The following is a 26675-nucleotide window of genomic DNA, read 5'->3' as shown; positions in this document are numbered from 1 at the left end:
AGACTTATCAAATTCCACCGGTTTAAAGAGCAGTCTGGTTTAATTCCCCCGGTGCGAAACAGCGAGCTTCCTCAGCAGAAAGATAGATGGAGAACTCCAGCGCACATGTGAGACAGAGACCGTTTAGTGTTCTGCAAGGATAGATTGTTCAAGGCCACTGAATTCTGATGGAATTCGGGGGCCAGGGACCCGATGTTGTGGCGCTTTTTAGAGATGATCACAACCTTCAGGGAAATCCTCTTGAAGCTGTTCCACAACAGATCCGTCCCTTACAGCCGATAATGTTGTGAAAGCGAGTGAAATTCAGATCTCTTTTTCGACAGCCTGACCAGGTGTGGTTATCTTCGGTCCTCAGTCATTTAGTTCCAGTTCCTCTTAGCTTGTTTTGTGTTTCAGAATCCTCAGGACGTGGTTGTACACCCCGTCTTACATTTAGACTATTAGGAAGACAAGGCCTCAACTGCGTTTATTGGTATGTCTTGAGTTACAGTAAACCACTCAAACCATCTTACATCCTCACAGCCATGTTAAGCTTCAAATTGACCCGATTTGCATTTGAAGGCTCTCTTTTTAGGAGATTAGGTTTGTCGTGCAGTTAGAGTGATGTTAAACTGAGTTTTAGTGAGTAAAGCTGTGAGCTTCAGTCAGTGTTATGGCTGTTTGGGTGAATGTCATGAAAGCAGGCCATAGTTCACCCCACGGTTACACCACATTGACATCACATAGACACACGTATCACCATCCTTTAACTGTAAAATAACTGTTTATGACTGACTGTTTACAACAAGAAGGATGACTTTAAAAATAACTATAAATATACATTTTTTCTATCATTCTAAACTTAAGATGTCCGTTGTGTCAGGATATGTGGGGGTGAGCAACGACAGAGGACCCAGGCGCAGACAGCGGGTAAGGGGTTAAACACAAGACTTTTTATAATAAAGACAAAACAAAACCCACGCGGGGGTAAAATAACAGAACAAGGGTATAAACATGAAGGGAAAACAGGAACATAGACAAACTACACTAAACTAGACAAGACTAAATACAACAATAGACATAAACTACAACTAACTAAACTAGATAACACAGCAATACAAACCGGGAGGGTGACAAGGGACAACCAAGGCAAAATGATCCGGCACAAGACAGAAGACACAAGGGCATTAAATAAGGGAACAAATCAAGAGGGTAACAGGTGAAGGGCATGAAACAATAAACGAGCAATAATGAGGAGACGAGAGGGCGGGAACAGAGACGAGACCGGAGAGAGTGTATGGCAAGCCATAAGGGCCAAAATTACCTCTCTCCACATGAAACACATGGGTCTGTCATGATTCTGCCTCAAGGCTCAAAAAGCATGACAAGAGAGGGCAGAATCATGACACATTGGTATGGAGACTAGTATACAGTAGTTAGGGGCATCTCAGTAGCGCAGTTGCAAGAAGGCAAATGGTTTTCCACAATATCTATTCATTAATAATAATTGCAAATATTTTAGATTTGATTTGTAATGTTTTCAGTTACTATCGGTTCTTTTTAACATATTTAAAACTACTCAGAATTCCGCAGTTTTTTATTCATCACCGAATTAACAAAGTCATAAAAATAGCCATAGAAGCTGCAATAGCGTTTAAGTCCCTGTGAAATTAAACATTACAATTCCTTTTTTTCATGAAATACTGCGATGTTTACTTCATTTTTGTGTTATTTGAACAAGTTTGTGCACGCAGTATATTTTTGAATGTTTTTCGTAAAATTTCCTTAAAAACAGTGTGCAAAACTTGCGCAAATAAACACGAAAAAAAGTAAATCCTACTAGTTGTTTTTGTTTTACAGGGTGGGTCATTTTCTTTTTAAAATTCATGTGCCTTCATGATCCTCAATTTAAATCTTAAAATGCACTTTCGTCCTCTAGTGGCTATTAGGGATGTAACGATTCACTCAGCTCGCGATGCGATGCGATTCACGATTCTGATCTCACGATGCGATTTTTTCACGATTTACTCACGATTTATTTTTTAAAAATGAGTTGAAACAAATTAGAAATGAACAACTTCCCTTGCATTATTTCTTAAATGCTTCACGTTTNTCAGAATTCCGCAGTTTTTTATTCATCACCGAATTAACAAAGTCATAAAAATAGCCATAGAAGCTGCAATAGCGTTTAAGTCCCTGTGAAATTAAGTTTGCAGTGAAAATAGCGGCCCCTGCTGTTCAAAAAATGTATTGCGATTCAGTTCAAGCCTCAACCGAATTGAATCGTCACTCATTATAACCGATTTTCAACCGGCTCACGGTGAATCGTTACATCCCTAGTGGCTATCCATCTCCGATGACATCAGTTAGACGGCTTGGGCGGAGCAACCGCTAACTCCTCCCCTTCAACTGGCAATCTGCTGCCAGTCCCATTTCAAATTGCGCTGCCTGTTTTAACACATCCAATCAATTCGCAATAGAAAACACAAGTCACTGCCACTATTTTTCTCATTCAATTTTCCGGTTCATGGGAACTTTAAGAAAATAAAAAAGTAAATCCCAGTTATCAGGATTTGCGTGAATCTGCCTTTATGCTGAATGATATTTCACTTAAATGACACTTTACGTTAGTAAGTTATGGAAATAATGTCTTCATATATGTTGCGATTATATGTTGAACATCAAAGGGTCTTTTTTTCTTGCATAATATTTCACAATAATAATCGTATTTTTTAGTACAAATATTTGCTGGCAAATATATTCAGGGCTTGGCAGTTTATTTATAAAATTATAGTCAAATAATGGATGGCAGCATTATAACTGGGCATGTCTCAGTAAAGTATGGCAGACTGTGATATTCTATCTACAACATTCTTTGCAAATCACATTAGCTCGCAGAACCGGCCTGTAAAGGGATTTATGGAAACACTTTGCTTTTAGCACTAATTTCGTGTGCATGTTTGTGTGTGTGCGTGTGTGTGTGTGTTTGGCTAGTAATTGATTTGCATAATCCCTTTAGTGAATCAAATGCAACAACAATGTAAACAGTGCGCAGAAACCATACGGTTAAATTTCTGTCTGTCATTTCATAGCGCCCGACACAGTGATATTACTTAAACCAACAACTCACATTTGGGGCTTTTTGCAAAACCATATTTATTTCTTTATTTTATTTGTTTTGATTCTGTTCTTGGTCGTTTTTGTCAGATACCCACAATGTTTCAGCAGTATAAAGCTGAGCTCTGGTTTAGGCTACAAATGTTCAGTCGTCCAATACCCTGTTGCTTTTGTTGATCTGTGCCGTGCTTGCGTTCTGCTGTGCGCTCAGGCCGGTCTTATGGAATGTCTCATCGACCGTGACTACAGGGAGGCCAGAGGGACTTGGAAAAGAAGCAATTGTTTCCAGGGTTTGTTAATGGGACTCTGGAGGGCCTTTGACGGTGAAACACACATGAACTTTACTGTCTCCCACCACGACTACAGGAGTCGGGCTGAAATAACTTCTCTTTACAGCTCCAGCCAGACAACTGTTGTATAGACTTTATTTGAACAAACTGTATCCATTCAAACACCCCCATTAAAGGCGGGGTGTCTGATGTTTCATAGCCGTTGTTGATGTTCAAATCACCAAAACAGACACACCCCTAACCCCATCTTTCGCTTTCGTCAGCACTCGGCTCAGCTAATGTCCGTCCTGTGCACTGTGCACCTTACTGCTGATTGGCTACAAGGTTGTTTTGGTACTCGGCCCGCCTTTAAACAAAGGGCACCTCATGTCTCTTACAGTTAAATAAAAATAGAGGTTACACGGTTACCATGTCAGCACCCAGAGGACAATGTTATTGAGGGTTCTGTTCGATAGCTCAGGAGATCAGTTTTGTTTCAGTTAGGTCTCAGATGTTTCTCCTCAGATTGCTTAGGAGAAACGTATCCAAATAAGACAATTTAAAATATATTAAAGCTTCAGTTGACCCAAAAATATTTGTTCATCATTTATTCACCCTCTTGTCATTTCGAACCTGTATTACTTTCTTTTGTTCTGTAGAACACAAAAGAAGATATTTTGAAAGAATGCTGGTAACAACACTGTTGGTCTCCATTGACTTGCATTGGTTTTGTGTTCACACAATAGAAGTCAATGGGGACCAACGGTTTTCTGTTAACAACATTCTTCAAAATATCTTCTTTTGTGTTCTGCAAAAGAACGAAAGTCATACTGGTTTGAAATGAGGGTAAATCATAACAGAATTTCCATTCCCTTTCAGAGCATATGGTGCAGTAAAATAAATGCAGATTGTATTCTCTAAAATCATATTTTTTGGATAAATTTGATAAGAGTTCAGTTTGTGACGTTAAGATTTTTAAGATTTGAAACCCTCAATCTGTGAAAACAACGATTTCTGGATTTGTTTCTCAGAACGCAGGTTAAATAAAGTCACCATTCGCTTTTATTGCTGTCGAGGAATTGAAAAACAATTGAGACATTAAAGAGGTCTCAAGTGTGATTTTCTTTCATATGGCCATGAAATAAAATGTTTGTTTACACCAAGCAATCGAACTAAATGTGAAAGTCTAAAACATCGTAATCAAATGTGTTTACTTCAATCCCGAAGGGTGACGTCGGACATAAACACTTCATTTAATTTAGTCTGGAGGAAAACTACCCACCACAATTGTCCGTTTAAACAGACCATCTATCAGATCTGACTCGTTTGGAGAAAACCGAAGATTTTTACTCCTTCCCAAGAGAAATGTGAAGGCAACTTGCATTACCTTGACTGTGCCGGCCTTGTGGTTTTAAAGAGAAAACATTTTCTCTTATCTGCTCATCTAATCTGTGCCCAGACCGCTGCCCGCGAGTATCCGGCATCTGAAGGATGCGAGCGATTGTTCAGGAAGCAGGTATTAAACCTCATCATCGCCTGAGGTGCCGAGACGAGTCGGCTCGGGGAGATTTGTGTCTGGGCGAGAGCGCGCTTAGCATAACCGCAACATAATTGATATCTCGGAAAATGGAGAATTGAAAAATCAATATAAGTTCATCATAGAAATTTGGTTTACCTTGACGGTGAAATGCCTTATGGGTTGTGCATCTGAGCTGAATTGACTCGCTCTTGAGTTTATCGGCAGCATGTATAGCACGAGATCAGCTGAATACCATCCAAATGATTTCTGGAGACATTCATTTTTTAGCTCAAAGCAAATTTTTGCAGTCAACCTTCCTGACGCCAATTATAGCTTTATATAGTTCACAGCAGAGTGTTCTGAAATGACCCGCTTGAACCAGGTAACAGCGCTTTTCTTCTTTAGAAGTGTTTACTTTCATCTTTTTCAAAAAAGTAACTTGCTGTTTTTTCTAGCACAATATGAATAATACTTTGGTAATCATTACCAGCTTAATATTTTTTATCTAGGTCTTAAGAATTGAAGTCGAATTTAACTCAAGTTTCATATTTTGTGGTCCTGGTAAGGGAAGTATTCCTATTACTTGTGCTCAAACCTGAGTGATGCTACATCTTTTCTAAGATATCTGACATAAAGGATAGTTTAAAATTAAACATATTGTTATCATTTCTCATCCTCATGTCATTTCAAACCTTTACGACGTTCTTTCTTCCGCAGAACACAACAGAAGACATTTTGAAGGACGTTGGTAACCAAATAACTTTGGCCATCATTGACTTCCATTGTATGCACACAAAACCCCAGAGACATGTCTCAAAATATCTTCTTTTGTCTTCCACAGTAAAAAGAGTCACATACAGGTTATGAAAGACATGCGGCTGAACAGATTTTGGTAACACTTTAGATTACGGCCCGCAATGTACCGCATAATTAAACATGATTTACAGCGTAACTACTTGTAACAATAATGTACCTCTACAGTACAATTATGTAGATAAAGGGGAACAATATGTAAAGTTTGGGGAACTGAATGAAATATAAAAATCCAAATCAATCCGCTCTTGAGCTTGATTATAGTCTCAAAAGATCAACATTGATTTTGCACATTTTACACATTAAAACTCATCAAAATAACTCATAGTGACCAACAATCATAAAATCAATAAAATAAAAATGAATCCTAAAGTTAAAACTCTGTCAAATGTACAGTTGACAGACAGTCTGTCGTGCTGTTTTGCTTGCACAAAAACTGAACGCATCAATTCCCCTTATTTCATGTTTGCTATGATAATAAAATAAGAACCCCATACTTAGTGGATATCCACAATAGCTTATTTATGGGTACATTGTGATTACATGATGCTAAGATTGTTGTAAAAGCAAACTGCAGGTCATGCACATTATATTAAAATAGTTACCCCTTAGTTTTAAAGTAGGCTACTTACAGTATAAATACAGTATTTTCTTTATTCCCCAAACTTTGTATATTGTTCCCCTTTACCTACAAATATGTACTGTAGAGGTACATTATTATTACAATTAGTTACGCTGTAAATTCTGTTCAATTACGCGGTACATTGCGGGCCGTAATCTAAAGCGTTACCCAGATTTTTTATGTCTGGACGAACTATCCTATTTAAGTAAATTATTATTATATTCATATCTTTTTCGACATCCCCGGTATGTCTCCATTTAACACCACCTGCCCTACAGGTGAGACCTTCTTCAAAGACCTGTCAAGACAGTCCATTCCCGATAAGAATGATTACGTTAGCTCATCCGGAAATGAATTCCAAGTGTCTCGGGAACTGCCTAGTGCCATTTTCCACAGCTTCAGACGAAAAAATGCAAAAGCCTTCACTGTTGATCTCAAGTAATTCAGATTCAGATTAGCCACAGTGTCTGAGCACTGCCTCGTAAGATGTTTTGGTCTTCAGTCGGCGGAGTCAGACTGTATGAAATCAACCGTGAGGACGTTCCTCTCCAAACGGGTAATAAAATGAGGCCAAGGTGCCGGTTCAGCTCATGCATTAATTTCAGCTCCATCATACGGATGCGGTCCTGTCTTGTGTACACACACACACACACACACACACAAATGTTTGTTCCAGAATAATTCTGCAAATAGCCTGAGTCCAGTGAAGAATACACAGGGTTTATTCATTGATCAGAGTTATATTTTCCTATAGGAATGATGCTGGCATCATAATTCATTCCTCATTTCAGAACCTTTATTGATGTTCTCAGTCTAGTAGTGTTGCAGGGTTCATATCAGCAGCTGCTGAGAGCATTTCGATGTTTGTGTGCCTTTGCCGGGCAAAGATGAGGGTGACCGTGTGTTTTGGGGGTATTTTGAAGACAACGAAAACAATTCTCTTGATTTACGAGTGGAGAGAGAGGCTCTCTGGAGATGGTGGAGGAAAAAGGTCTTTCTAAAATAAGAGCTGGTATTATGGGCCGTGTTATGGCTTGATCACATACTCTCGTGGCGCTGAATAACCAATGTGTTAATCAAACCAAGTGTTATGTCAGCTCGCCACTGAGGAGACGTAGATGTGCATCCTGACCTGTTTTGTGTGGTTTGGGATTTGAAGCTTTTTCAAATTCGGGATGAAATCATTAACATTTATTCAAATGACTTTGTATATTTAGAGTTAGGGCAGGGCGGTATGAAGGTATACACCGTTGCAATAGATTTACTTTATTTTGCACGTACAGCAGTGTGTACAGTACTGTGCAGAAGTCTTGTTAGTATTTTCACCCAAAAGATGGCAGTTGTTTATATCTTTTGCCGTCGTGTGTCAGTAGGAAATTTCAGTTTACATTTCCAATCATTTCTTTTGCCATTAATTGCAATTATCCAGTGAGATTGTCGTATGCACAAGAAGTGTGACAACACCCGGTATGCCACACACAGAGATCTGGTCTCACCATCATTGAGTCTCCAAAACGCTTAAAGAAATCTGTGAACACAGTATTTCCGATCATTAAAATGAGTGAACCGTACTCAAACGTGTGAAACCATTTTAAGTGTGTGATTTGAACATTGTGAGGTTCAGGAGCACAAAATAAGTCAAAGAAGTCATTGAAAGTCATTTCAAGTTCCCAGCATGCTTTGCTTTTTGGCAGGAGGAGGAGCTATATTTTGGTATATACGTATAGTTACAGTCAGAGCCATTGAGACAGAGAGTCGCGTCAGCTCCGTTGACTCCAATGGAACAGTTTTTTTACAGCAATGGCGGTTCATGAACCATCTCAATAGTTTCCAGAAGTTACCAGTAACTAGGGTTGTCACGGTACCATAAACATATCTTACGATACTATACCTTATGAAATATCACGGTACCAGATCTACAAAATACACCAAAATTCCTTAATACACAGATCCAAATGAAACATGCTGTATTTAGTGAACTGTAGGGCCGATTCAGATCGAGTCTTTTCAGCGTGCATATTCGTGTTATTTTAAATGTAGATGCGTGGACATAGGCATTAAGATTGAAAAATCTCAACTTTTCAGAAAGCCGCAAGCACACCGCAGGTCATGTGACAAGAACCAACCACCCAATATAAACAAGCACAATGAAGATGGAGACACAGATGATCACAGCATAACAAAATGTAGTAGCGCTAGAGTTATTGCAAGGTATTTTCAGTGCATATAATCCATATATCATTTGTTTATACTTCCTCGTCTCAACGGCTATCATGGCCCATGGTTGCTAATGCTTAGCGACGACTGATGCCAGGAGAGTGGAAACTCCAGGCGCTTTGGGAAAAATGGAGAAAACACGTTTTTGGCGGTTTTAGACGCGAAATGTGAATCGCCCTTATACTGCACACTACAATATTTGTAGTATTAACTGTAGTAATTGGATAAGTTTTAGCAAATACTGTAGTATACTATAATACTTACTGTGGTAAGATTTAAAAATACTAGTGTCTAGTCATTGTAGCAACGTTTACTGTAGTAACTACTAAAGAACATTTTTTTAACATTGGAACTAATTCAATCAATGTACGACAAATTGCATTTATAGCAATGCTTGTAAAGGAAAATGTTAGGCTTAATTTAAATGTGACTAAAACAAATATATTTTTGTGTCAGTGAATCATTCAACCAACTCGTTCAAAACACGGATTCATTTAGGAGAGAAACACCACAAAAAGACAAATAAAAATTAATGCCCATATGCAACAGACGCGAGCAGTAATCGACACAATCTTCTGTTCTGCGCGGCTGGAATGAGCATGTCATTCAACCCCGTGGGTCTTTTACAGTTCCATGCAGTGATACCCACAGCAGCCGCTTATATATGGAGACGTATTTCAATGCTTGGGTGTAAAACTCCATCTCTGATTGTTGACGGTCGTATTTCTCTCGGCCCCGTCAACCTCTGCGCGTTTCACAGCCTGCATAAAACAAAAAGCCATTTTCGTATTTCTTTATTGTTTGATTTCACGACGTCCATATTATATCTCATTTTAATTGATGTGGGCCGAGCGTCTGTCGGTCTCGCCTGAAGCTCTCATTAAACGGATGCTGATGAATCAAACGACATCATTCTCATCATTACCGCTCCTCTAAAGTGTGAACGTTTTCACAAGGCCTCTGTAGACACAAACTACCACCGCACGTTTGATTACTTGTTAAAAAAAGCTTTTACTTAAGCTTTAATGAAGTTTTTACCCTCTAAATTTGATCTGAACAACTTCAGAGTACATTTTGTATAATGTTTTTCCTTAAATATATTTCAGATACAGAATGCAGATGATGTTTTGATCACTCCCTTGGAACGATTCCGGAAAGAGCAGATTGGAGCAGCCAAAGTAAGTCATTACCGTGTTTTTGTTTGGTATTCATTGTACTTAATGCTTAATGCTTGTTCAGGGTCTGGTGTTCGGGGTCTATATTTGTTACAAATATGTAATTATCTGTATTTCTTTTCAGACCTGTATTTATTACAATAATACAATAAATAATAATAATTGATTTATGAACTGAATAATGCTGTGTATCCGCTAGAACTGGGAACATTGGATTGGTAGCAAAAACGTGAACACCATGCAAGGGTTAAATCACTTATGACCTTTAACTAATGAAAAACAGCCGTTACATCTTTTACATGATTTTACTTGTTGTCAAATAGCAATACAATGGTACAAATTTGTGCACCAAGGTACTAAGTGATCTATTTAGTAGGGATGTAACGATTGACTCAGCTCACAATGCAATGTGATTTGCGATACTGAGCTCATGGTACGATTTATTGTTACAATATGAGCTAAGACAAATTAGAAATGAACAACTGCCCTTTTATTTCTTTGCAAAATAAAACTTATTATGTCAAATAACAAAACTAAACTTCAATTTTCAAACAAATACCAAATAAAAGAAAAAATGAATAGTACAAAAGTATTTTTAATATAAGCAAACTAAGACTTAAAACTAACTAAGGCTGTTTAAAACATGTACTCATTTAACATCTCAACCGGCTCACGGTGAGTCGTTGCATCCTACTATTTAGTCTAAGTCTGGTACCTGCATGAAATTGTCACGGGACATACCCAACATGGCATTACCATGAACCAAAACATGTACTGTAATAACTGTCATTCACGTCGCCCTGCTTGAGTGTGCGTCTATTCGCGTCTTTGCATTGACTTTGTATGCAATTTATTCACGCAAATTGCTTAATTCACAAGTTTGCCTTGCAGATAATAGGTACGGATGATAAGGGACGTATGCGTATTTAGTATGCGTATTTGCCGTGCTAACCTGGGGAGAGGGCTCCGAGTTGGGTAGTTCCTCCGAACTCGGAGCGCCCGCCCCTTGTCCGGGGAGAGGGCCCCTGGGCCCGGTATGTGCCCGGACTCGGGTCGTTCCCCCCGTGGTAATAATGGGCTGATGGTGAGGAGTTGGGGGGGAGGAGGGATGCTGCGAAAATGTAGAGAGAATGAGTAAGGCGTCTTGACTATTTGGGGGTTTTTTCCAAGCTGAAAGGATGATTGGTGAGATTGGTTATAGAAACCAGCTGGTTTAGTTATCTGATTTGTGAGATTGGTCATGGAAAGCCAGCCGGGTTAATTATCTGATTGGTGAGATTGATCATAGCATGCCAGCCGGGTTAGTTATCTGCACGTGCTCCTCCCGAACTTTATTAATAAAACATCATTGCGCGTTTGCGCAAGTGATCTACAAATTTTTAAACAAGTGATCTACAAATTGTTAAAAGATGTTTCGTTGGTTCCTATCCTCCAGACAACATCCCACCAACAGAAGGCAACACATTACAAGCAGAGACCATTATAGCTTCCATTAAAACCAATACAACTCCCATAATTACAATTAGAATTTCGTTTCTGTTGATTCTTTTTACTGCGGTACTTTTTGGTACTTTTTGTCCGAGGTATAAAGACAGACTCGTAATGGTTGAACATTCATAAAATATTATTACCTTTAGGTAATTTAATACATTTATGACATCATGTTAACTGCACATACTTTATAAGGGATATTTTAAAGCATGTCCTTAATAAGGCAGTAGCCGATTTCAGCTGAATGTAGTCCAGAGTCTAAACACACTCCTCAAATATGCACACACACACACACACACACACACACACACACACACACACACACACACACACACACGCAGTTCTCTGACTGTTCTAACATTAGCACATGCTCAACTTTTGGCTGCATTTCTCCAAGGCCCAAACTCATTGCACATCGGCAACATCAAAACGTTCGAATGCGGTCATTCTTCCCCTCTACCCCCACAGTGCTGAAAAGATCACACACACATATTCAATCAAACGTGTGAACACATGCACTCACACCTACATAAACATCTACACACTCCAGCACACACGCTGAGACGCCTCGCACCTTTCTTGAGGCTGAGTGTTGGGTTCACCCATCTGTACATAACCCAAGCCCTCTGATTTATATTCCTACCTCAAAGGCACTTTTGATTTATTTTGCATGAAAAGGCCATGAAAAGGGTTTGTGCTCGTGGATGGGGCTTTGTGAAGGTTTACTTGAGGGACCACAGCACCGGCATTCACACGGCTTTTGAGCGGATGGCTGGACACACTGTAAGAAGAGACAGATCGTAAACCGAGATCAACCGCTGTGCCTCTCGGTTGTCAAAACATTTTCAGAAGCTTAACATTTAAAGAGACAGTTTGAACAAAAATTAACAAACACCCATTTACATTCGTTACATGAAAGAATAAGGAATGGTTGTGCTGTTAAAAGTTAAAAGTCTCTCATAAGTTACTCAGAAATCTCAGCTGCTAACGTTCTTACAAATATATGTGTTCAACCAAACGAAGAAATGTATACAGGTTTGGAACTATTTGAGGGAGAGTAAAGGATGACAGAATTTTCATTTCGGGGTGAACTGTCCCTTTAAACCAAAACAAGCAAATCCAAGTATTTGTATTTATTTATTAGGAAAACCTCTTGGGATGAATCAGCTCATTTTCAAGGGGGTCCCAAGATGCATCATAGACAAACACACCATAATAACAACTGTGCAACTAAACACATACATCAACAAACAGAAAATATGAATGAAAAATGATAACACCACAAAAGTACCACAATGGCCAAAGTAAACATTAAGCCAATAATACCAATTGATGGATTGTAAATAAACACCAAGTGTAAACCAAGATAAACATGAACAGCACCAGATTCAACAATGACATTTACAGTCCAATACAAAATGCGAAAAACATGAAAAAATTTGGAAAAAAACATCCTAAATGATATAATCGATCTAAGCTGCATCCAAAATCGCATATTGTGACAGTACATACTGAATTTGAATTAATACCTACATATCGACCATTAAAACAGTTTGTTCAATAGATGGTTTCATCTTAACAACATAAACAAACGTATGCACACTTTTGTAACCCCAACTGAACTTCGGGTACACATTCACAAACAATAGAGTGCCTGTAGATTATTTCTGATAACAAGCAAAAGAAACCGAGAAGAACAGTTACTTGGCTAAACTAGTCTCTCCAATATTTTGAATTTAGACTGCGATACCAAGCTCAACCGCTAGATGTCAATGTACCGTTCTTTAAATACGACAAAACTACAGGACCCATTCAACAAATTGTTTATTTAATAAACTCAACATACAACAAAAACAAATCATTTATTTAATACAATTATTATACAGTAAAATAATAATACAAATGAATATTACCATAACATAAATGAAATAAAATATCAAATGAAGCTCTCTTCTCAAATCCGTTTAAACTTGCTAAAAAAATCAACTTTTCCCCCAGATATGACACACAAGCCCTCAAAATCACTCACACTACAACATAGTCTAGACACTGGTGAGATCAATTCAAAACACTGTTACTAAAACCTCTTATTGGGATTCAAGAATAATTTGATAGCTTAATGTTCATGAGAATATACAACATACAGTAGTAACAACCAGTATGTAGGTGTTTGTAAAAACCTAAGTTAGGCACCAAAAATGAATTTATCTGTACTTACATTGATCAACATTGCTCAGCTCCCGTGGCATCATGGGATAGAGTAGTATCCATCCAATGCACACTCACAAATCTCAGCGGAAGCTGAGATTTGTGATATTTCATGTGATATTTCATCACGAGACACACAAGAACCAATGAGATTTGTCTTTGAATTTAGAGCTAGTTTTTGTCTCAGTTTTGCTAAAAACAAAATCAAAATAAATGCATTTCTTTTCCACACACAACTGCTGTTTTGCCATTTTGTTTCAGAAGACATTTATTAACCCACTGGAGTTATTTGGATTACTTTTATGATGTGCTGCGCTCTTTGGAGCATGTTGGGACGTATATTTTGTACATAAAATTGTGGTTGATATTTTTATGTGTTCAGCTGAAGAACTCATTATACATTTGGGATAGCATGAGGGTGAGTAAATTATGTGAGAATTTTCATGTTGTGAATTGTTTCTTCACCATAAGTATGGTTTCACAAACAACTTAAACAGAAAAACAGCAATAAATATCTACATTCGCATAAAATTGTCTTCAATTTATGACAAACGACAAATTCTCACTATTACGTAGTCTTGGTTGTGTGGAGATTAAACTTTTTTTTTTTTTCAAAGCATGTTATTTCGTTTTATGAACAAAGACAGTCGTGCATGTTTGTAAGGTAATGATTAATGATTGAAATGAATGATGACAGAATTTGTTTTTGGCTAAATTATTTGTTTAAAGATAACAAGAGAAATGTATCATCCTCCAGCAACAGAATTTCAAAACGGTGTCTCAGACTCTACCCATGTGTCCTATTGTTTAGACCAACAGATAATCAAACCCTGAATTCATGCTTTTCTTCACCAATTTTTGCTTTCTAGGGCTGTTCATGGTCTACAAACAAATGTTTTGACAATGCCACAGATCCACAGTGTTTTTCAACCTACGACTGGTTTACTTACATTTGTGAGATGCAAGGAAGAATCTTAACACCAAAAACGTCACTTTACCTTTTTGGTTATCATGGTCACTTCTGCTGTTTTATGTGAGTCCAATCAAAACGTAATTGTTGACACTCCTTTTTGTTATTATGCGTTTGGCTTGTACATCTCAGGCTGTTACTATAACAGCCAAACAAAATACATCCCATCAGGTTTATGGCATTTGTTTCATCCTCTCTCCATCTGCACAAAGGGCACTTATCACAACCATCACCCGTATGTCTTTTTTTAACCACTTCCCTGTGATAGCTTATCCATTCCTCCCCGCTGTAAACGCCCGCTTTAAACAGAATGATGAAACCGTGGAGCCTCACTAAAGGATTATGGGAATGTGGAGGATCGGCAGGCTGCCAGGTCTCTCTCTCATAGTTTAGTGTTCAGAGGCCAGTTGGGAGGTTGAAACGGCCTTATTAGGGAATTACGTCCCTGCTGCAGCTCCAGCTGGTTAACATAGCAAGGTCAGCAGATGATGAACGGACCCCGGGCATTTATTTCCTGTTGGCCACGCAGCCCTTCCTTCTACCCTTTTCAACATTTAAAGGGATAGTTCACCCAAAAGTGAAGATGATGTCATCATTTAGTCATCTTCTTTTCATTTTGAACCTGTAAGACTTTCTTTCTTCTGCAGAACACAAAAGAAGATATTTGAAAGAATGTTGGTAACCAAACAACTTTGGACCTAGTTGGCTTCCATTGTATGAACAAAAAACCACCGAGACATTTCTAACAGTGGCGTAACTTTGTTTTGAAAAGTGGTGGGGACAAATACGACAAAAACAATACTTTAATAAATTGCTTCTGTAATAACTCGTTGGGAATATTCATCATATAGAGTGGATGGTGCGTCCATTGGCTACTCTGCTTTTCGACTCTAGCTCTCACAGTATGTGGTTCCCAAACTGTCATTTGCGGAAGGTCACTTGGCTGTTGCGGCGCATTACACTTAAAAACAGTTTATTCCTGTGACTAAAAGTGTCACTTGTTCATTGGTTTAGGCGTTTTGGGCTTGGACACTGGATGCACAAGCAAGCGCCGTGAACGGGGATGATGCACGCATTTTTATACTGGCCGCGTTTCTGGAGTCGCGGCTCTCTGTCTTCCGCAAATATAACTTACGAGTGTGAGCAACAGGAGATGGTGAGAAAGTTTTAGATGTTAATGGCCGCTAAACAATACACACCTTCCGCAACCATTTCTTAATTTCTTCCAGAAAGTGTTGGGGACATGTCCCACCCGCAAATTACACCTATGATTTCTAAAAATGTCTTTTTTTGTGTTACCCACTAAAAGTGGGTAACACAAAAGAAAGAAAGTTACACAGGTTTTGAATGAATTTCCAACTCATTACTTGCTATAAAAGTCATTTTTAAGTTTGACTTGAACTTGCATCATTTGCATGAGGACCATGACTCAGTGCTGGACCACTTGGCCACAGTTGCAAGATGACTTTGAAACATTAATGCCATTAAAATTCTGTCAATTTGAAATAAAAATGTATGACTTACTGGCATGTTTTTCTTCCATTTTTCATAGCGTTTGATTTTATTTTATTAATGATTTTGAGTTCATTTACTTTTGCCGCCTTCTGTAAATGTCATGAATCTACCCCAGGACAGAAGTTAATGATCTCAAATAAGACTGACTTACTGTGCAATTCTCCGTCCATCAGCCAGACCTCATAAAACTCAAAACACCCTCAAGCTGGACCCCAAACTTCACACATATGCTGATACATGTATTACTTTATTATCTGGACCATAATGTATTATCTAGACCATTGAACCAGAGCAAGCGTTCTTTACCACGTTCATGAAAATAGGTTTGAGTAGTTTATTGATAGAAAAATATATAACTAACTGTAGCAAGTTTAAGGGATCATCCTGGATTACTGAGAATAAGAAAATAATGATGGATGATGGCCAAAGGCTGTCCGTCACACTGATGGCTGGAGGTATGAGGAATGTGTGAAGCCTCACCTGGGCTGATGGGGGCTAGAGCAGGTGGTAGAGAGCAGGGGGTGAATGAACATCTTCCAAGACTGGGACTTTGCTAATGAAACATGCGGTTATGAGTCCCGCTGAGTGGTTAGGCTGATAGACCGATGGCAAGACAATTATGCCTGAGAACAGAGACTATAAATAGCCAGATCAGTTAAAGGGGTCATATGACACGGCAAAAACTAATATTATCATTTGTTTTAGATGTAATGCAATGTGTATACACGATTTAAGGTTCAAAAACGCTGTATTTTCCACATACCGTGCATGTTTGTATCTCCTCTTTGCCCCGCCTCTCTGAAACGAGCAGGTTTTTAACAAAGCTCATCGCTCTGAAAAGCGAGGTGTGCTATGATTGGCCAGTTAACCAGTGCGTAGTGATTGGTCGACAGAGGTGGGTAGTAACGCGCTACATTTCCTTCGTTACATTTACTTGAGTAACATTTTGGAAAATATGTACTTTTTAAGTAAAATTAAAAGTGTGTACTTTTACTCTTACTTGAGTACATTTGTAATAGAAAATCTGTACTTTTACTTCGTTACATAACTTACATTGCGTGACGTTCCTTCATTTTAAAATATGCTTTTTAAAACGCGTTGTTTATTTCAAGGTTGTCGTCTCTTTTTACGGGCATTCCCGAGTGATCGATTCTTTTGAGTCGATTCTTTTGAAAGCATTAATTGAACAATGGGCAAAACCATTTGAATAGGTTAATGAATCAGTTCAAATGATTTGTTCAGTTCGCAGCACAATCTGAATCATCTGAAGCAGGATTACTCACTCCTCTTTTTAAGAAATTTAAGAACACGCAGAACACAAAGAGCGTTGGATGAAGTGGATATTAATCTATATCTATACAATCAAAACTGCAAATGTGTCATATTGTTTGCCAGCAATGATAAATGCCCGCCATATGCGCGCACCCGCGCGACCTGTTCGTCAGACACAGCAACATGCGTGTTACCTGTCAGACACAGAGACGTGGGCTTGCAGAAATATACATTTGAAGAACAGAAGGAAGAAAACTTGTTGATGGGCGTGTGGTTCACTGTTTACTGTTTGTTTACCAGTAAGAGTGTTTCACAACACACACGTGACACAACACGAGAAAACATGAGCTTTGTTCAAAAATGTGTATTTCATTTAAGAGAGCACTGCAGATGTTCTAGATCATCTTAGGAAATGCTCTGAGTTTAGTTCATGCTTTAGTTTGACATGGTCTATTATTCTAAATAAGTTGTGTAAACTACATTGACATCAGGACTAGATGAAATTTACAGAAATGCTTGTCTCTTCTGTGTTTGTCTATTCTTTAGTCTCTCTAGTATATTGCAAAGATATCTGCTTATGGTAATTACAAATATTGATTAAAATGTAATATTAAAATATTGGCGTTAATATTAATTTTATGTAGTAGGCCTATATAATCAGATACAAAGTAACTAAGTAACTAGCTACTTGAGTAGTTTTTTCATTGCATACTTTTTTACTTTTACTCAAGTAATTTTTAAACTAGTGACTTTTACTTTTACTTGAGTAACAATTTCTCTAGTTACTTGTACTTTTACTTGAGTAAAGATTTTGGCTACTCTACCCACCTCTGTTGGTCGAATACTGCAAGCTTGTGACGGAAATGTAACGCCTCTTACCATATTTGGAACATCATGTTCCAAAGCAATTGTACTGACAGGAATGCACACCTCACTTACGTATACATTTGGGCGGTCTTAGTCAAGTCATACCACGGACTGATGTAGATTTGTGGGGGTGTGGTTACACGAGGCGTTTCAGGCAGGTCTGGGTGAGCATTCGCTTTTAGATAGAATGCATCTTTTGTTCCCACACTTTCATTTTTGCAATTTTACGTGTCTAATACATGCATGGGCAACTTATAACACACCAAAGACACAGAAAAACACGTATTTGCGACATATGACCCCTTTAAACCAGAGCCCTGTGCTTTTTATTCCCGCTTCTAACTGGTGAAGACTGATCGGGCGTTATTACAGTTTTCATTCTCTGGTGCTCTGTAAGTTTGTTTTGGGATGTCCTCTTTTAATAAACATGCTTATTCCGGTCAATAAAAATATGAATTTTGAATGCTATGTTAACACCATATTGACAACTTTTGTTTCCATCTTTGTTGTGACAGGAAGGGCTTGTTTCTGTTCTGAAATGACTGTAGCTCTGTGTATAAGTCATTGATGGTTTTTGGGTGATGAGTGTTTTACTTAAATGTGTTCAGTTGGGTTCAGGTCTGGGCTTTATGCAGACCAGTCAAGTTCTTCGACTAACTGAATCAATCATTTCTTTGAATCTTGCTTTGTGCACAAGGGCATTGTCATCATGGCACCTGCCCAAATTGCTCCTTTAAAATTAGAAGCACACAAATTTTTAGAATATCATATTATGCTGTAGCATTAAGATTAAAAATGTCTAAAGTAGTCAAACTTTAGCTCATTAGAGGACTTTAACAAAACGTTTGTTCATATAGTTTATATGCACTTAATGCCGTTTATTGCTCAAGCAAGTTTTTGTCTGAAAATTTGATGTATCTCGAGCATTTTCGGGTTAAATTTAAATCTAATTTAAAGTACATGTGAGATTATGGCACTGTTCCATCTGGCTGCCATATGCTGCGTTCACACCACGTGTTACTGTAATGACGAGAGGACAGCCTGTGATGTTCTAGTTTGTGTGGCAACCCGCTGTATTCCTTTTTTTTCATTCATTTTGCATTGATTTGTAGAAATTGACGATAATCAAAATTATTAAACTAAAATATGAGATAACATTTTACTCCAGAAGTCACTTTGTTTCTGTAAGATGTGTGGTACAAGTTGGAGTTTACAAGGTCAAATTAAAGCGGTTTTTACAATTACGGTAAAAATTATGCTATTTATTCTGGTTTAAAAGTTATTTTACGGTTTAATTACAGTATTTTTATATGTTTTGACAAGTTTTTAAAGCAGCATCTAGTGGTGAGGTTGTGAATTGCAACCAATGGCTCACTCCACCCCTTCCTTTCAAAGACCTACGGTTGCTGACACAGGACTTAGATGTCGTCACATTTTGTCTTCTTTGCCGAAGGAGATAACGTATTTACGCAATACGCTCTGTAGATCACTTTGTGCATTTAGGGCTACTGTAGAAACAACATGGCAAAATTTCATGTAAGGGAACCCGCGGTGTATGTAGATAGAAATAGCTCATTCTAAGGTAATAAAAACATAACGCTTCATTATGTAAGATCTTTATACACCTCTGAACACATAGTTATTTATATTATATTGCATTTCTGTCAATAGATCCTCCAAAAAAATTACACATTGGACCTTTAAGGTTAATCGCAAGACTAAACAAATTTTCAAATCTCAAAAAAATTTCATCATCCTCACAATGTAAATACTGTGTTTTCAAAATGTAAAAAATTGTGCAGGTTGTTTCAATCAGAGATCTGTAACACTTTAAGGATCTTAAACATTCTCAGACACTCACAGGGTATTTCCTTTTCACAGAAACTCACACCTTCAACCTCAACAGACTTCTCACTTCCCTATGCAGACACATACTGTATCTGATGACTGAGTGAGTAACCACAGAGTTTGTGATGTCACTTAAAGAAGTGTTTTGTAATTGGTTCACTCACTTTCCTGACCAACTATTTAGTATGAACAAGAATGTCTCAAGTTATTATGTACAGAAAGCTCTTTAGCTGTTTGTCTTGATCATTTTAACTCTTTATTTGTTTACAACTATTCAAAAATATAAGCAAATTGCCATTATAGTCATGAAGTAATGTACCTAAATAAATAAGACAAAAAAACAAACAAAACCGTAATAAATAAATAAAACATATAAAAACTGAATAATTACCAAAAGGAAGTCAGATAAAAAATATTCAACATGGTTTGGAAACATTTACCTTTTCATGAACCACCCTAATGTGACTTTATAACTTTTTACATTTTAAATGCATTTAAATTGCTCACTGTTAAAGGTACAGTTTGTAACAATTTTGCAGTAAAATATCCAAAAACCACTAAACTAGAGTTATATATTTTGTTCAGCTGAGTACTTACAATATCTCAAATGTTTCCAACTACTTGTAAATCGTGAGAAATTCGCCATTTTAAACAGTGACACGGGGCTGTGCAGTCGCCTGTCAATGACGTCATATCCGCGTTCCCCTTTGTTACCGCCTTTACTGAAGTATAAACATGACAACAGCATGACAACAGATTCGTGGACAAATGCAGAAGTAGTGTCTAGCGTCTAGCAAGCCACTAACTTGTTTCGAGCAGTCACTTATTTATGGACCAAAATTATACGCAACATTTTTAAAATGTATTACTTTACCTCATCCGCTAACATGATTTCTCATTTCCGTCTGATTGATGGCCATCAGCGGTGGAGTTGAAGACAACAGATCCCATCATTCCACGCTCCTTCACAGCGTCATCCAGCTACGGCATTGTTGTTGTTTTGATCATGCGCCTTATAGCGGCGTTTTTTACAAACTGCACCTTTAAGATTCTGTTCAATGAAGTTAGATTCATTACAGTTTTTATACTGTATATATAGTATATATAGTTAGCTGAAAAATATGTTTGTACATGTATTGTTATAGTTGAACTCTTCTTGATAAATTGTAGATTGAAACCAAACTAGATAAGCTATAGTACAAAAACAATTACCAAAAACTTTAGTTTCTGTCCTGAATCAGAAATCTAATTCAGGTGCAGTTGGATTAAAGTTAAAGCTTTTCTCCAAAGATAATGGGTAACATCAGTCTGCAGTTTTTATCTGGAGGTTTGTAGGAAGCTGGTGGCGACAAAGTTGATACTTTTACATCCAAGAAGTGAAAAGATAAAAGATCTTTTTCAACTGAAAGTTAAATGAGTGAGTCTAATGTTAAAGAGTAAAAACACAACAAATTCTTTTAACTCCCTTTAATTTCCAATTTCAAATAAAAACAAAAATATCAACACATCTAGCCTGGTATTTAGAATAGCTTTTGGACAAAATATTTGTGTAGTTCTCCAGTTGTGATGACATAAAATAATCTTTAGGGCCATTTTCACAATATGAAAGATTTTCACATATGTTTAACTAGGATGTTATAATGACTTAAATATCCTTAACAGTTGATTACATTAAATATGTAGTTGCAGTTTTTGTAATAATATTTTAATTTAGCAAATAATAAATGTAATAAATGAAGTTTGGCCGCTCACTGGGTTTGGGAACATATGTCTACAACAATGATCTCTGCTGGAGCAAATATAGAGAGACCCCTAGAATCTATATTAAAAAAAATGTTGATTCAACTTACAGAAATACGTTTTTGAGTTCATTCAACTTAAAAATATTAGTAAGTCCACCTTACAGGTTTAGTCAAGTTTAGTCAACTCAACAAAATATTCATTGCGTTAACTAATATTTATAAGTTGAATTAACTTTAAATTTTAAGGCAACCATTTTAAATTGAAACAACAAATAATTATAGTTAATTTTTATAGTTTATAGAATCTCTATAGAGGTGTATTTGTTCAACTCCAGACTTGTAAACTTGATAATGAATGGGTGTGCATGCACGTCATCAGGACATTGTTTCCAAAGCCTATCTAATCCAGTGCTCTTCTTGTGTAGTGTAGAGTATACAGTGCATGTGCTTTTAAAAAGCTCTGCTCAACAGGAGCCGGCAGATTCAAGGATTTCTGAAACACTGCATCAGAATGTGAGCTGTCAGTGGAGCTTCTCCCCACTAGAAATCGTTTCAAAATAAAATAAGGGGTGTGAGGTCAACCTTTCCCCTCTTGCGCTTGGCAAAAAAACAATAGCTTTTATGTCTTATAGGTAGATCAGCCACTGTGGGTTTCTGACCTAAAATGAGAACTGCAATCCGCTGTGGTATGCTAGCATTCGGTTCTCTGATTCTCTGCACTCTTTGGATCGGTCGCTCTTGAGATCTTTGAACCAATTATGATAAATCACTATAACAATATTCAATACATTGAGTTTTCCATCGTATTGATGCTTATTTAAAAAAAAAAACATTTAAAAAGCATTCATTTTAGTTGAAAATATGGTCATATGTGATATTATTTCTGTTTACTACACTGTTTCTTAGTCTGTTAATTAGAAACAGAGTGTCGTGTCCTTTATGGAAATGTTATTTTTGTGTTTATCTCGGTCTCATCATCACATTCTTCCTCTTCACACGAAGAATGGTGAGAAAATGCCTGGAGTATGTAGGCATCAAAATAACTCATCGGGCCAAGGTGTTATCGCTTAATTACTTTCACTGGACTGCGTCCAATTAGCCATGTGACAGTGAGTCTAAAAAAGAGCCCGTGCTTTCAGGGGCACCCGGCACAGGCTGTGAGTCAGTTGAGCTTCAGATGTTTCCAGCCCACTGCTCAGGCACACGTGACGACGTCCCACCAGCTCTTATTAGGTAACAGAGGACTGATTAGCCCTTAATGAGTGTAATTGAAGTGTTATCTGAAGATGCTGAGGATGTCACCGCTCATCACCATCCTCCAGATCTCCAGAGAACAGCTTACCACAAAGACAAACATGAGAGTCTCGTTCGTTTACACTTCAGTCTCTCATCCTCCATCATTCTCATCTCCTCTCTGTTCTCTTCTCTGTGGTGGTACTGTACAGTAGCGGCTAAAAGTGATTTGCACATGCACATATCCAAAGCACATTTGCACAGTATTTGCTTTTAATGCCCCTCGGGTACAATTAGACCATAATAAAGGAGGTGTATGGTACAACATGGAGGAAACACTAAACTTGCCAAAAAAAAAAAAAGATTGCCAAACAAGGCAAACTACAACGTATACATTTTGGGCAATAAGAATGAACTCTTACTTTCAAGAAACAATCAAAATACATTCTGAAAATGAACACAATAACACAAGTTTATGGGATTATTTTTGTGCCAATAAGAATGAACACTAACTTTTAAAAAAGAACAAAAATAAACAACGATGAAGACGAAAACACTGAAAATGAAAACCACAAACCCAATGGCAAATATTTTACATTTTTAAACAAATTGCATACTTTCTTGACAGCTTTCTAAGTTTCCTTTTGACAAATTATAGTGTATGAATTTGCGACTGGAGTTTTCATTTACACTTTAACGCTTTCAAAGACTACGTTCACCTTTTTGAAACAAACCGGGACTTAATCATTATTAATGTCCCAAACCGGGACTTATTGGCTAGAGATATTTGGATTGACAGGTAACTAACCAACTGTTCAGAGAGAAAGCATTTTATTTAAAATCATGTACAATTTTTGCCATTGAGTTTTCATTTTCAGTGTTTTTTCGCCTTTCTCTATTTTGGAGCGTTCAATCTTATTGGCACAAAAACAGTCCCATATGTATCAGAAAATACAAAAAAAGATGAGGAAAAAAAACATATCTTAAAATAAAAGCATACATATGTAATTCATATAATAAATGTAATAAATAAAAAAGATAACAAATAGAAAAACAACAAGCATACAACAAACGAATGTTGTAAATCATCAATTTTAATGTTGATGTCGTTTTTTCCACTTGCATGCGGTGTAGACAAGCTGTAACTTTCTCGTCTTTCTTGTCAAAGCCTCGAATATACACTCAAGTGGCACGCGCTTCTTTGATAACGCGAGTAGATGCTCTTAGACGCAGTGTGGCATCTTTATCATGTCCATTGAGCGCTTTGCATCTTAAATAACTTTAAACAGTGGCCCAAGTTAAAAAATACTGTATATGAAAGTGCGCTTGCACACACTCATCAGAATGGGCCAAAAAGAAGAAAGAGGGAGAGACGCGCTGAAAGTACATTCTGAAAGATGTATTTATATGCTTTTTGTCAAAAGCAACGTTTTCATATAGGATAAGACACAACAACAACACTTTCTATTTACAATAAAACGGTAACAACTGGCACATCTGATGATTAATTGCATGTTTTAATGATCGATTATTTGTTTTTATGCATCGATGCAGTAATCATACACATCTGCGTCGCGATGCATCATAAAATAGATTATTTTTGACATCCCTAATACATACATATAACAAAAAAAGTAAAAAATAAAATAAACTTTGTTAATCCTTCTTGGATTAATTTAGTAACTTGATTTAGTAAACTTTGTACATGTGTTGTGTGAGTGATTTTTTTTCCAAGCCTGCATTAATTCTTCTCAAAGATGAGCTTCAGCTTACCCTCCAAGAATATATGCAACATGCATACATTTTTAATAATGTGTTTAAATAAAAGCAACACTTTGGATTTTGAAAAAGTAGACATCACTTTTGGCCAGTACTGCATACAGTAAATGGATTTTGACTTTCAGTCACATAAGAATCATTTCATTAGTAACAAGAAATGACCCACCCAGCTTGGAAAATGCTAAAGCAGCAAAGCATATTTTGGAAGAGCAAGAGCCAGGGTTGTTTGTGTAGAGAGCCCATGGGGGGTGTTGGTTTGTTTCCCCCTGGAGCTCTTAGTAACCGATTCAGTGATGGCTGAAAATCAGTGGCATCAGTCCGTCTGGCCAGGTGGCTCCAGCATTCTCTCCCTGTGTGTCTGTGTGTGTGTACGTGCATGCACATATGTTTGTCTACCTGGCTTTTTGTCACTCTGTGGGGGACTTGACGTCTGTCTGTTATGTGGTGCCCCCTCTAGTAGTCTTTAACCCGGCCACAATCCCAACTGCCCCGTGAACAGAGGTCGTGTGTGGCCATTCAGAAGAAGACCACAGTAAATAGTTGCACGCCTGAGAAGAAGGCCTGATGATTACACTGATGGTCAGGAGAGACCCTGCTGGGACAACAGAACAGGGCCTCGATGGGTTGCATGTCTCAATGCATGAGGGGTAGGCCCGCATGGATTCTGCACCTACAGAAGAAGAGTTTCCACGTCACGTTTCGAATGTTTTCATCTCTTGTGTGGTTTGATTTTAATAGTAATGTTGATAATGTGCACTGTAAAAAAAAAACTGTAAAAAACTGACATTTTCTGTAAACTGGAAAAACAGAAATATACCGTAATTGTTTTTTTTCTGTAAAAGTATAGGATACAAGGATATATATTTAATAGGTTTCCCCATTTTTCCTGTAAATGTGTTGTCTTGTTCTGTAATTTTATAATTTATGACCGTATTTCCAAAATAAACTGTAAAAAAAAAAATCTTAAAAAAACGGAAAAGGTTTTTCCTGTAAAATTACACTTTCCCCTGTTTTTCTTGTAAATTTGCAGACTTTATCTGTAATTTTATTACCGTATTTAAAAAAAATACATAAATAAAAATCTGTAAAAAATACAGGAAAAATCTGTAAAGTTTTACAGTGTGTATCTTCAAACTCCCTATAATAACCATATTTACTTATACTTACTATATTTAGTTCACTCGTTTTAGTTTTTAAACAATTCATTATTCTTTCAGTTTATAAGCGTGTAGTACTTACCGTTTAACTAACATACAGTATTTAAATCATTTTGCCCTGGGTTATGTGTTGCTTGTGTTTATGCTTATAAGACTTCTACTGTATGTAAGTGGTTCTATTAAATTATCCGGATTTGAGACTGTAATTGGAAAATCCCATTTCAAGCTTTTCCCTTACATCTTTCTGTTTCTGACTCTCTCCCTCTGTGTATAAGAGAGAGAGAGAGAATGTGTGTGTGTTTATCAGTCAGACGTTTGCAACATTCAGCCCACAAGAAAATGTCATCAAGCTCACAGATACGCTATATTGTCTCTGTGTCGTCCTCCCGTATAAAGCCGACAAACCCGAGGGGAAATTTATTGGCTGTCAAAACGCTATCTAAAATATGTATTCATTTATTTGTGTGGTTTATTATTTAACTTGCATCCTGTAGGGCTCTTTGAGATACTCTGCAGTTTAGTTTTTTTTTAAAGAGCTTTATTTCATGGACGCAGTATAGAAAGTTTCTAAAGAAGTGGTGATAAGACTGTTATTGATTCTGCTGAGGAACTTGGCAGTGCTCATAAACTCAGTGGATGATACTCAGCGCTGTTTCCTCTTCGGTTATTTTGTCCCTGTGATGCAGTCGCTCAAGCTAATTGTCTGGTCACGTCACATCAGTAGCTGCTATATGATGTCAAGGGTTAATTCAGGGCCATGGGAATGAAAATACACACAAGCTCGGGTTTCACTGGTCATTTCCTTTCAGCTCTGCATGACTGTCTGTGACTGAAGTCACGGATGTGCCCGGAAAAGCATCTTGCTGTAGTACTTAATATTGT

General features: G+C 37.4%; 1 protein-coding gene across 7 annotated transcripts in view; it reads left to right on the top strand.

The window, feature by feature from the left end:
* The window catches only part of LOC130562961 (rho GTPase-activating protein 42), a 104613-nt gene that overhangs the window by 41150 nt on the left and 36788 nt on the right, over positions 1-26675 (top strand). For all 7 annotated transcript variants that reach the window (XM_057348320.1, XM_057348319.1, XM_057348317.1 and 4 more), the window contains exon 4: positions 9643-9714. In XM_057348320.1, the coding sequence (XP_057204303.1) occupies positions 9643-9714 (72 nt within the window). The remainder of the gene's footprint in view (positions 1-9642; positions 9715-26675) is intronic.

Source organism: Triplophysa rosa, linkage group LG12, assembly GCF_024868665.1.
Source record: "Triplophysa rosa linkage group LG12, Trosa_1v2, whole genome shotgun sequence".
Classification (NCBI taxonomy): domain Eukaryota; kingdom Metazoa; phylum Chordata; class Actinopteri; order Cypriniformes; family Nemacheilidae; genus Triplophysa; species Triplophysa rosa.
This window is presented reverse-complemented; position numbering and strand designations above follow the sequence as displayed.